Raw genomic sequence first — 13131 nt, forward strand, 5'->3', positions numbered from 1 at the left:
TGTTGATTCCACTGAAAAAATAAATACTAAAAGCTGTTTTACATCAATCATATTTCCTGTTTCAAATATAAATCTGAAAGCCCATTTTTTGTACTGAAAACTCATTCTGATATTTTGAAGTAATTCCAAAATCTAATGTTATGTTGTAACAGGAATAAATAAAATATATTCATGATATTAATTGTACACAGTTTTATATTAAAAAATGATAATTATAAAATATATTTTACATAATTAAATTAATAATGATAAAAAGCTCATTAAATGATCTAGAAGCATCAAAGCAAATCAATACGGAGTGATCTTGTAAAATTACACTGATCCATCTATGAAAATTTATTTTTGAGATCTAAAAACATTTTGCATTTTAGACAACAAAAAACATTTATCAGCATTAATGGGAATACTATCCAACTGATTAATAATGGTATATCAACCTGAAAACCGCATTGCAATCATTCTAACCATATTTGAAGTTAAATATTTACAATCCATCTAATCAATATTTCTTTGAACTAAAAATTTAGAATTTATTAATCATATTAAGTAATTATCTTTTGATATACGAGATGTAATCATCTGCAAAGGGTATACCAATGAATATTCTGGTAATTAGAGGAGAACAATTTTTTAAATATTAATTAGAGATGCATTAATTAGAGATAATTTTTATGCACCCTGCAATCTGCCAGGTGTTTTAAAGTAAGTTTCTAAATTTTGTATTGGTCCTTTCACGGAAAGATAAAATTTTAAGAGACTGATGGTAATCTTAAAACAACAAGAAAATATTCCATCAGTAAAACCTGTGTTAAATAAATAATAATGATAGTATTTACAACTCTTTTAAAACATAGGAAGGCAATTCACCAAAACAAATTGAATATTTACTGTTTATATTCAAAATACAAGTGGAAACAAAAATTTCAACTGGAAACAAAGATACTGAATCAACAAAGTTACTGAAGATAATTTTCCTAGTTTGGAATAGGTTCATTTTTGTTAATGGAAACAAACAAAAAATGAATTTATTAAATTCCTTCATTGCAGGAACAATTATTATCACAGTCTTTTTGTATTTTTAGTGACTATATTCCACTAGCTTTACTTGGAATTCAACTTTCATTTTAATATAATGCAACATGACTACTACATAAATAAGATCATTATTACAAAATATATTTTTTACATTATAAACAACTTTGCACAAATTATTGTGTAATATTTTTCAAATAATTTCAGTAGTAAATATAACCAATTAATCTTTGATATTTCATGGAAATTCCTTAGGACAGAGCTAGAGATGTTTTTCTCTTTGAGACAGAGCTAGCTAAATTCTTGTATTTTTCTCTTTGTGCTTAAAATATTTATTTTTCACTAAAGAACCATTTATAACTGTTTTTTATTAATATTTCAGGACAACTTATTGTTATTACATCATGCAAAATTGATGGCAGAAGATTCACAAAGACCAGGCAAACAATTTTTAGTAGGAAATATTTTTCAATATTATGACCTTAATAGAAATGGGTTTGTTGAAGCAGATGAACTGGAAAAGGTAAGTTATATTTGGCATACAAAATTCTTAAATCATTGTACACTCAATTCACTTTAAGAGCTATCCTGTTGTAAACAGACTGTGTGACGTTGTAATAGACTGTCTTGAAACTTACATCTACAAATTATATGTTCTGATGTTTTATGATTTGATCTATGTATGATGTTTTCATTTGGTGCTGACAGAATCAAGTTATTTACAAATTAATTACATGGCAACAGTATTTAATGTTATAGTACTGTTGACAAAAACACGATGGAAGATAAAGTATTATATAAATACTGGTGAAGACTAACAAACTGAGTTAACCGATACATTATTGCAATAACACAATTCACATGCTGCAGTAAAATCTCAATTTACAAACAACAGCTAGAATAGCTCTTATGCTGAATACAGTACAGCATACTCTTTTATTTTCCTTGTTAGACATTGATATAAATAATATATAACACCATACACATTATTCAAATACAGGAATTTTTGTTTCTCCACTGTAGTTATACTTTTTAATTGTGTGCCCTCCTCCATGCCCTCAGAGTAATGTGAGGTTACTTCCTCAATGACCTTTCATTGGTGGGTAATTATATAGAAATTTATTCATTACCATTTTACAAAAATACATTTTCATTTTTTCATATTTTATGTAGTACACACCAAATAATGGACATAAATCCAAGTAAACATTACAAATTGTTTCTTTTTTTTGCAGCATACAAGTAAGATACGATAAATACTTTTTGAGATGATGTCATCTTAATTTACAAAATGAGCAGGTTCAAAGGTTTTCCAATTACAATTACATTTTATTAGGCATAAGTGTTTCTGTATATAAGAAAAAAGTAAGATATATATGTGTATATATATATATATATATACATAAAACATATATTATAACATATAATATGTATTTACATTTTGAAACACACATGCACAGCACTTCTAAAAAAAAATTCATTAATATTTTTAATTTTTAAGGATCTGTTAGGAAATTTTTATATTTAATATATACTCTTTATTGTGAATTAAAATGTTTTTAAGTATGTCTGAAATTTTGTTGCCAACTTGAAATCTGTTATTGAATGTAATCTTTTTATTTATTTCTATTTCTATCATTACTACTTCACACAACTTCTGCTCTATTTATACAAGGAAAACGAGATACATAAAATAATGGGTAAAAAAATGTTAGTCACTTACTGGAATCAAACCTGTGACCAGTTGATCTAGAAGCCAACAAACCACCAACCACTACACCAACTGACTAGCCAGTTAAATTTAAACTTTTTAAGTAGGTCATCTTTCTAATGAGAAATGAAAATCTCTTGAACTCAGTACACAAAAGCATGTGGCATACAGTTACTCAGGAAAGGTTAGCAAAATGATAAAAAACATTTACATTAACACAATAACCTGGGAGTATAATTAAAATATAATGATTATGCTTAATGTTACACTGGACAGACCAGACATCTAGATGCAAATGTCTTTGTCTAGATATAAATGTCAGTGCAAATGCACTGTCTGTATCAAAGAACATGTACAAGGACTGCACATAAAAAGTCAACACTTTCAAATCGCTTCGTAAAATATTTAAAATAATATGATAACAATAAAAAATAAAATACTGTTTTGAAATTATAGCCAACAAATACTTTTAAAAATATTTTTTTTCATACATGTAATATTGTTTAAGATTTTATGTATGTGTGAGTCTGAATACAAATGGTAGAAACTAAGTAATGTTGGAACAGGGAAAAAGGCACAGATGAGGCACCAACTCCAGAATTAATACCTTTTTGGACTGGTTAGGCAGACCATTTTTAAAGAATTGAAAATGTATTTTTTATGTTGTATTCAATAGTCTGGCGTAAGCAGAATTATGTTATTTCTATATTTGCTGTTAGTAATTTATTTTCACATTATCCCCATATGATGTTTGAGAAGACATGTAAATTTCATTCTAAAAATTATAGGTAATAAATGATATTACATAATTTCAGCTGTATCATCTAAACTAACCATTGAAAAGAGAGTTAGTGTATTATTTTTTATGTATTTTAACTTGCTAATTTTTTTTTAGATATCACAAGAAGAAAATATGGGTCAGTTAGCAAAAGGATGTACACTGCAAGATATGGTCAGTTTTGAAGATGCAGATAAAGATGGGAAGTTAATAATTAATGAATTCTACACAGCGTTCAGTAAGTTATACAGTAAGTTTCTGCCACCACTCTTTTGTCATATTATTTCTTGAGATGATTTATAATCATGTAAGATCTTGTTATAGTTACTCGGCAAATCTACGAGCATGTGACGTCACATGCTGACATCTCATTATATTATTGTTTTCCAAACCATTATTTTTGTGAGTAATTATTATCCAAACTCCCAAAACAATAAAATTGTTAAGGTTTCGGCGATAGTTTGCCGTCAATTGAAAACATCAAAAATCGAAAATCAAAATTCAACAATTTACTTATAGTTCTTCAAAAAGAAATTGGCCAAATCAAAAAAGTACTTACGAATATATGTATGAAAGGCGAGATAATGATTGTTATATATTTTCCTACTTCATTTTCTCAAACACAACAATATACACCTTTAAATATTTTCCTATATATTGAATATTAAATATTCATAAATATTAAATATTTTATTCCTCTACTAATATTGTAACTAAATGATAGAACCTTTTTAATCATGAAATGATTTAAATATTAAATCATCGAGAAATAATTGGAGATAAACAATTTTTTTATATACTTTATATACATTTAATAGCACAAATCATATAATAAAACATCCATCAAATTTTCTCAAATATGTAAACTGAAAATGCAAAAACTCTTGCCGGCCCGATTTCATACTTTAAGCAACTTCCTAAGTCCTAATAATTCACGGTCTATAAGCGAGTGTTGTACTTGTTTACTTGCTTTTGAAAGACAATAATTCCCCATACAAATTATATGAATGATCATTCTTTAGTTCTAAATCCTAATTAGTCATTTATAAAAACTTCTATGATATAAAGTAACTTGATGCAATTCGGGCATATCAAGCAAAATAATGTGCATCTAATTTATATAATTATTTTTGAATTTTTCTTGAAAATATACTTAATTTTTTATCTTTGAATTTTTGACAATGTTTAAAGTAAATGAAAAAAAACGTTGATATATTATTTTTATTTCATGACAGTATCAAATGATTCAATGATTGAAAATAATTAATTAATTAGTTGAAAAAATATTAACAGTTCTTAATTTTCTTTTTTCAAAAATTAATTCTATTTTAGAAAAAAGTGAATAATTTCAAAATAGCAAAACAAAACTTAAATTTCGTTCACAAAATTGAAATATATTTTAATAATTTTTTTATTCACTAGTTAATTTTTTCCAGGATAATTAATGCACAATTAGAGGCAGCACTGGTAGTATGAGTGAAGGTGACAGATATGATTTCGTCACTTTGAATTTTCAAGATATCAAGTAAACATTTTATTAAAGATAAAATTACATCTGATTAATATTGTGACTTTTTAGCCATTAGGAACATATGATAAATATATCAATAGAAACCTACGAATGATAATTAGTTCACATAATAAGGTAACATTCACTTTAAATTTTCACAATGATCCGTACTGCCCCTACTGTTGATCTTTGATCAAAACTTGATCTGTTCATTTAGTGATCTTTTTACTGAAATCAGAAATTGATTATAGTTCTTTATAAAATTTTTTCGCCGTAACCGATAAAGTTCAACTTATTTTTGAGATCGTAATGTATTTGCGTAGAACAATAAATTATAATATTAAGAGTAAAATATTGAAGTTTCGTTCAAATTCGTTCTTAAAAGTATGAAATCGGGCCGGCAATAGTTTTTGCATTATCAATCTACATATTTGAGAAAGTTTGACGAATTTTTTATTATATGATTTGTGTTTTAAGTATACGAGTATATACAAGTATATAAAAAAATTGTTTATCTCCAATTATTTCTCGATGATTTAATATTTAAATCATTTCATGATTAAAAAGGTTCTATCATTTAGTTACAATATTAGTAGAGGAATAAAATATTTAATATTCAATATATAGGAAAATATTTTAACGGTATATATTGTTGTGTTTGAGAAAATGAAGTAGGAAAAATATATAACGATCATTATCTCGCCTTTCATACATATATTCGTATGTACTTTTTTGATTCGGCCAATGTCTTTTTGAAGAACTATAAATAAATGGTTGAATTTTGATTTTCGATTTTTGATGTTTTCAATTGACGGCAAACTATCGCCGAAACCTTAACAATTTTATTGTTTTGGGAGTTTGAATATCATCTGTCTTTTTTTTGTTTTCAGTTCATTCGTTTTATCGAAACTGTTTTTATATTTATAAAAATTCTGGTATCTGTCGTGTGTTTGCTAATAACTTTTCGTCGATTGTATTCATGTATCTAATAAAAAATCAAATTTGTTTTAAAACTAAAAACAACTTTTTTGGAATTTCGTGGCCAACTTTCTTTTTCAATTAATAAATCATTAGCTTCAATCGAATTTTTCCCAATTTTCATCATGCTACTATAATGTCCTTCTTTCACTGACTGCCCGTAATGAAATATTGCACTTACAACTTTTATATTTTTTCCGGAATAGTTTGCAAGCATCATTAGACACTTTTTTTATTCCTTTAGTTTCAGTTATTTTGCCTAAACATACTGCGTCGTTTTCGAATAATTTTATTAGAATGATCAACATTTTTCCTGAAGAATGAATTTCCATTCTATGTATGAAATCTGTGTTTCCACATTCAGCACATCTACCTTCCACATGAGATTTTTCACTAAAATTATGAATTAAATCTTGGAGACTTAAACTGTTATTTTTCTTTAAACTACCCGTTTTAATATCTATATGTAAAACTGAATTATTTTCTTTGTGCTCTGAAACATTCTTACATTTATCATTTGCACAAATAATCGTGTATTGGATAGTGTGTTCTATAATGTTCTTGACAGGTTCAACTTTGACAATTAAATATGTGAAAAATACAACAGCATGTTCTTGTCGTTGAATATTAAAATTCTCATGTACAAATTTTCTTATTTCTATCATGTCTACGTTTGCTCTATTTATATCATTTTTAAGAGATTTATGTAATATATGATTTTTTCGGTCATTTCAGGATCTCATTCTTTAATAATGCAGAATTAAACAAACATTGAATAACTGAATTAGCGTAACACGAAATTGAATCACCATTAGATAATCCGTGCAATTATCTATCTTTTGAGTGGTTTATATCACTTACATCATTCGATTTTTGGCACTCACTGATATGTTTAGGCATAACCCAAATATCATCCTTGACTTTTTTTAATTTATTTTTTCCCTCTTCAAGAACTAGAAGATCAGGCCTATATTTACTTTATAATCTATTGTATTCATGTATTGCTTCAGAATTGGCCTTGATCGTGGATAGATCAAAATTGATCACATGCAATCCCTCAATAGACGTTGTTCTTGAAAAAGCGACGTATATTTGGCCAACTGTATAAATATTATTACCAGCATCTACGAAAGCATTTTTTATATTCATTCCTTGTGATTTATATACGGTTATGGCATAGCTTAAACAAATAGGTAATTGTTTCCGCACGACGAAAACTTTGTCCATAAATTCAAATTTAACAGTTATTCTTTCAACTGTATGTTCTTCCTCAGAAGATGAAATAATCGTTACTTGGTGAACATCATTTTTATCATCAACGTCTTTTTTAAAACTTTTTACAATACCTGCGGTTCCATTAACATATCCTTGAGATACATCGACATTTCTAGTCAGCATAACTTTAGCACCAATTTTTATAGTAATGACCTTAGGAAGACCTCCAGCCTTAGAATAATTTTCATCTGATTTTAAAGCCTTATTGGTTTTTTCCTCAAACAGGTTGTACAGTCTAATGAATCATAATTACCTAATTCAATTTCTTCAGAAGAGATGCGTCTTAGCATTTCAGTATTTAATGTTTCACACATGTATTGGGTGCAATTCGAGCAAATTCTTATAGTAGTCAGTATTTGTAAAAACAAATTTTCTAGAATTAAGTTGTTTTAGACCGTCATTGTTCAAGTAACAGATTCTAATTCGAGATAGCACTTTTGAATATTCTAAATCGTTTTTCTGTCGCACACTGATAGTCAATTCATCGTAATGAATTCTAGAATCTTCTAGAAATCAAAGGAACCAAATGATCCTAAGTATTAGTTGGTTTCATCTTTAGTAATTTTGATGTAAGTTGGATTGTCACGCACTGGTTGAAGTTGCAACAAATCTCCAAATAATAAAATGTGTCGTTTTCACATCATGTTCATCAGAAGTGTCAAATATTACAAATGTGGTCGCGTTAATTTTTTATTATACCTGACTTTATCGGGCTTAATGCCATACATAAGTGAAACTGTAAAGTCTATAGAAAAAAACTCTACAATCAATACAATTATTTTGATTTTGAACTCTTCAGAATTTTATCGTTTTAAAATCAATGTATAGAAAGAGGTGTCGTAAGTTAAATTCCAATTCTTTATTCAGTTTACCAGCAATTATCGAGTCACAAACATAAAGAAATTTTGCATCGTAACAGCAACAAACGTAATGTCCAGCTGTGTACAAAAGATACATTCAGTATCTTTCGATACAGGATTAATTCTTGAAGGGTCATCCATCCGCATACGTTCCGATTAAAAAGAAAAATTCAAATTTTTTTCATGAAACACCTAAACAGATTGATATGCATTTCCGTTAGTCCTAGATTACTGAGAATACGAGGTCTGTTCAAAAAATACGTAGACTGTTTGAATTGCGCGGGTTCAGTTGGTTCCAGTCAAATCTGCTTGGCGTCGGTAAATCTGTGAGTGAAACTTTTGATATGCTCAAGACGGCGTACGGCGACGTTGCTATGAAGTGTGTGACATGTTTTTAGTAGCATGGATATTTTAAAGATGGTCGTCAGTCGATTGAAGATGATTAGCGTCCTGGACGTCCTTCCACGTCAACTGACGACTCACACAAACAAAATCATCACCCTGGTACGAGCAAATCGACGTCTGACCAGCAAAGAAGTTCATTGAAGTTTTCAAACGTCTGCGGGATGCTATCCTTCGGAAAAGGCCAGAAATGTGTAAGAGTGGTGACTGTTTTTTTCATCACGACAACGCTCCAGCCCATTCAGCCCCCAGAACTCGTGAGTTTTTGGCCAAACACTCGATCACTGTTCTTCCCCAACCACCCTACTCACTTGACCTCGCTCCTTGTGACTACTTGTTCCCCTAACTCAAAAGACCTTTGAAAGAAGACGATTTGAGACTGGTTTATAAGACCATATGTATCAAATTGATACACTGTAAATTATCTCTCATATTAATGACTTTATTTTAATTATGTCGATTTTTTCATGTTACTTTGACCATAATAGTGGGTTTTATGAACAAAAACTAGATGGCCTAGTGCTAAGTTTTTTCACAACAATGTTTGACTTAGTATGGAAAAATTTAGGTATATAATTGATGCACATGGCCTCTAGGAGAGTTTTATATGTGTATCAAATTGATGCTCATGGCAGTGAAAATGTTAATAGTTTTTAGAAAATGCACATACATTATACTGAATAAATTTTCTTAAAGCATAAGTGAAACTGTAATCTGTATGAAAAAATATTATAATTAATCAAGTAGTTTTTGTTAAGTATATTCATGTTCAGGATTTTAAATTTGACTGATAACTGAAAATAAGATATATTTTTTAATTTTTAAAAACATTAAATTTGTAATTATTAGGCTCGCTTTCAAAATACTGAACTGTTTTAGATCCAGTTATTAACATTTTAATGAAGTTGCCAGTAATCTTGGTGTTTTTTGTTGTTTTTTTTCTTCGGGGTTTTGGGCATCAACTACATTGGTTATTTGACCTTTTCTAAACAAAAAAAAACCAAAAAACTTTCAACTTTAATTAAGCCTTATGATTATTAAAACATTCTTGATACTAAAAAATATTACAAACTTAGAAAATCTTGATTTAAAAACATATCGCATAGACTTTCCCTTAGGCCATCCTTACTTACTTCTTTTCTTCATCCTCCTGATGACAGGGTACCTGATGCCTCAGACCAGGGATGTTCTGCAGATGGCATCAGGTGATACTGACCTAGTTGAAGCAGTTAACATGGTTGTCAGTGTCCAAACTTGGAGTGTAAATGAAATGTAGTCTTGTACTGTCTCAAGTTGACCATTCCTGATGTGTGTAGATAATTGAAACCCAACCACTAAAGAACACTGGTATCCACAATCTAGTATTCAAATCCATATAAAAGTAATGTTCTTTAAAGTAAAGGCTGCCTTTACTAGTAAAGGCAGCCTTAGAACCTTAGAACTCTCGACTTTGAAACCAACTTGCATCACATCAAGTTCACAGTTCTAGTGTACCCTTGCCACACCTTCCTTCACCTTATAACTGGTTGAAGGACTGATGTTTTTGGTTCTTTCAAATTTTTTCTTAACATCCATCAGTGGCTGCATCTTTGCAGGTTTTGCTGGTTAATTTCTCAATATTAGAATTCCATCCTAGTATTGATGCTATCAGTCATAGCAGCAAAGTTTGGTGCAAGAGCGGAAAGCAACTGCTGCACATTAACTTTGGATGAAGAAGGGTCAGCAGTTACTTCTGCATAAGCCATCAGTTGAGGTGTTCAACTGCTAACAACTTTCTTCACTTCAGGATAACTTATTTTTTGTAGGGTTTTAACTTCCTGAAAAACTGTTTCAATTCTGTAAATCAGACAGTTTCTTGAACAGCAGTTGTGGTGCCCTTTTGGAGGATCTTTATACAGATCACCTTCATGAGTTTCCCCTCCACTAATGTGGATTTCTTGCCTTTCACATATGACTGCAGTGTGTCCAAAATCCCACTTAAAACATCAGATAGATTACAGTTTTTCATAGATTGGAGGATCTTTACACAAATCACCTTCATGAGAGTTTCCCCTTCACTAATGCGGATTTCTTGCCTTTCACATCTAACTGCAGTGTGTCCAAAATCCACTTAAAAAAATCGCATAGATTACAGTATGAATGCATGCACATCTAGTGAGGTATGCCAGCACATACTTTCTCCAGTAGGTTTTGTCTGTTAATTGTTAACACATGCAAAGCAGAAGGAAAAACCTCGCCATTTATCATCATGGTAAACCTGCAGCATTGAGTCACTCCTTGACTTGACAATTCCTCCACTATTTCTTCTTCCGTGCCATTAGGAAGACAAACTCCTTTTGTTGAGTTGAGAGTACTATGAGATTGAACAAACACAGGGAACTCACTGATCTTCTTTAAAGCTTGAACTTTGTGGCATTGACTGTCATTTATGGTTTCGATGTACAGACTGTTGAGAGTCTTGCATATTTATTTGACAGGACCAGCACTATTTGTTTTCCTGAGAAATTAAGAATGGGCTGATTTTCTGGAAGTTGCCATTTTCTCTCATAATCATGAGATATCTTGGTCTGGGCACACTGTTACTAAAAAAAATCCTATAGACTTCTTAAATCTTTTCTCAGTTTATTTGTATCTTTACTTCATTTCCTCTTTGAGTATGGAAAATCGGCCGTAACTAGTCAAGGGTGTTTACATGCACCTTCTGCCACGTTTAGTTGTTCAAGATTCTACATGAATGTTGATCCCTTCTGTAGCTAGGCTAGTCACAGAGGTACACCTCACTTCTGGGATACTGATTTTGGAGGTTCAGCCCAGTACTCCAGTGGAACCAGTATATGTCCTGGAAGAGAACGAATGCACAATCTTTGCATGACTCTAGGCCCCTACCCACTGAAGCTTTCAGGTTTCCCATGCACGACATACATGGCTACCTTCCCACATCTTGCCATCACAGGGGGCATGTGGAGGCAATGGAAGGTTCTCTGCTACACCTGCACATCACATTGACCCTGACCTTATTGCAATCTGTAAAGATGGTAAAAGTACATGATCTGCAGGTGGCCAAAAAATCCAGTCCAAATAGCAACCTGAAGATGGAGGTCAGATTCAAATGATAACATTTTCATGGAAAATACTCAGAGCACTGTTAGCCAGTTGTATGTATTGCACTTACATGCAGCAGTTGCCGCCCTGGATGTAGAATGTAGATGATATGTTCTGAACGTAGGGATTATCTATCTCAGGGCAACCCTATTGTTAATGACATCCATCTGAAAAAGGTTGGGGTACTTCCTAAATATGTAGTCCAATACATTATTCAATCAATATTGTGCTTGTTCATTTTATAAGATGTCTCAAAATTTATACACATAATTTGCAAAAAAAAGAATTAAACAAAAAACACTGCATAGATAGATTGTACTACTTAATGGGCTTCCTATCATTTTAAAGACAAACCCATTAAAACAGTACTACTGGTAACTGCATTAAAGAATGAGCTACTTGTTAATTCTAAAAGATCTTTTGTAATTTGTCATTATCTTCTTTTAGGAAAATTGTATAAACAAAAGATGCAATTCTGAATAAACAGATGTGTGTCACTTATCAGAAGTCATTCTGAGATTTCTTTGAGCGACTGGCAATTAGAATAATAAAGCACTGACAAAGCCTTTGCATCCATGTCCCATGTGTAGTTCAAAGCCCTGTGACTTTGATATTGTCCTGTTATACAGTATATTGTGTACAATTTACTACAATGTATCACATAATGCGTATGAATATGCATTTGTAATTATACCATATGATGAACAGTTTATTTGCAACATAAATGTAGATTAGACTTATATTTCAACATATCCATGTTTTTCTGTATTTTTATACTGAGTAACTGAATTAGACTAGAAGCACATGTTCAGTGCATCAAAATCTTCTAAATATTTCCTAAATAAATAATTTAATGGCTACATCATTAGAAAAGTAAAGAAAATTTTTAGAATATCCTACCATTTTGCCACTAAATTCTTAATTTAGTCGCATGAATATCTTAAAATAGGCCTATACATAATATTGTTATTGTTATAGCGTAAGGTGTATCAGTTAAATTACATTATATTGGAAGTTGCACTCCTTTTAAGAGTCAACAAAATTTTACCATTTTAATTCTGCTAATTTCCATTAGTTGTGCTCATTCATTCACTCGTGTGTATTTATATTCTTTGTTAATCTTAATAAATATGACCTGATGTTAATGAAATATTTGAGTAACATAAAGGTCACTTTTTTAAGTAGGTCAACATGCTTTGAAATACTGAAAACAGAAACTAACAAAGTTTGTTTAATATCAATTTCAGTAAAATTTATTTATTGAGTTGTACAGATTAGTCTATTTTAAGTTTATTTCTGTTCTTTATTTTATCCATATCTTGTTATTACTTTTTGTTTAAATGGATTTTCCAGGTGATTGTTTTACACCCAGCTTGTTTTTTTTTTTTGCTTTTCATCTGAATAGGATCCCTTTACAACTTTTCTAGTGTCATCTTTTTGTCTTTGTATACCATAGCCTATAATTGTTCTCTTATTACTTGAT

General features: G+C 30.2%; 1 protein-coding gene across 9 annotated transcripts in view; it reads left to right on the top strand.

Annotated features, from left to right (window-relative positions):
* LOC142331252 (follistatin-related protein 5-like) overlaps positions 1–13131 on the top strand; it is a 411468-nt gene that overhangs the window by 322697 nt on the left and 75640 nt on the right. For 7 of the 9 annotated variants that reach the window (XM_075377020.1, XM_075377064.1, XM_075377011.1 and 4 more), the window contains 2 exons: positions 1415–1555; positions 3639–3771. In XM_075377020.1, coding sequence (XP_075233135.1) covers positions 1415–1555; positions 3639–3771 — 274 coding nt within the window. The remainder of the gene's footprint in view (positions 1–1414; positions 1556–3638; positions 3772–13131) is intronic. The other 2 variants (XM_075377029.1, XM_075377041.1) reach the window with 1 other exon arrangement.

Source organism: Lycorma delicatula, chromosome 1, assembly GCF_047948215.1.
Source record: "Lycorma delicatula isolate Av1 chromosome 1, ASM4794821v1, whole genome shotgun sequence".
In the NCBI taxonomy this organism is placed as follows: domain Eukaryota; kingdom Metazoa; phylum Arthropoda; class Insecta; order Hemiptera; family Fulgoridae; genus Lycorma; species Lycorma delicatula.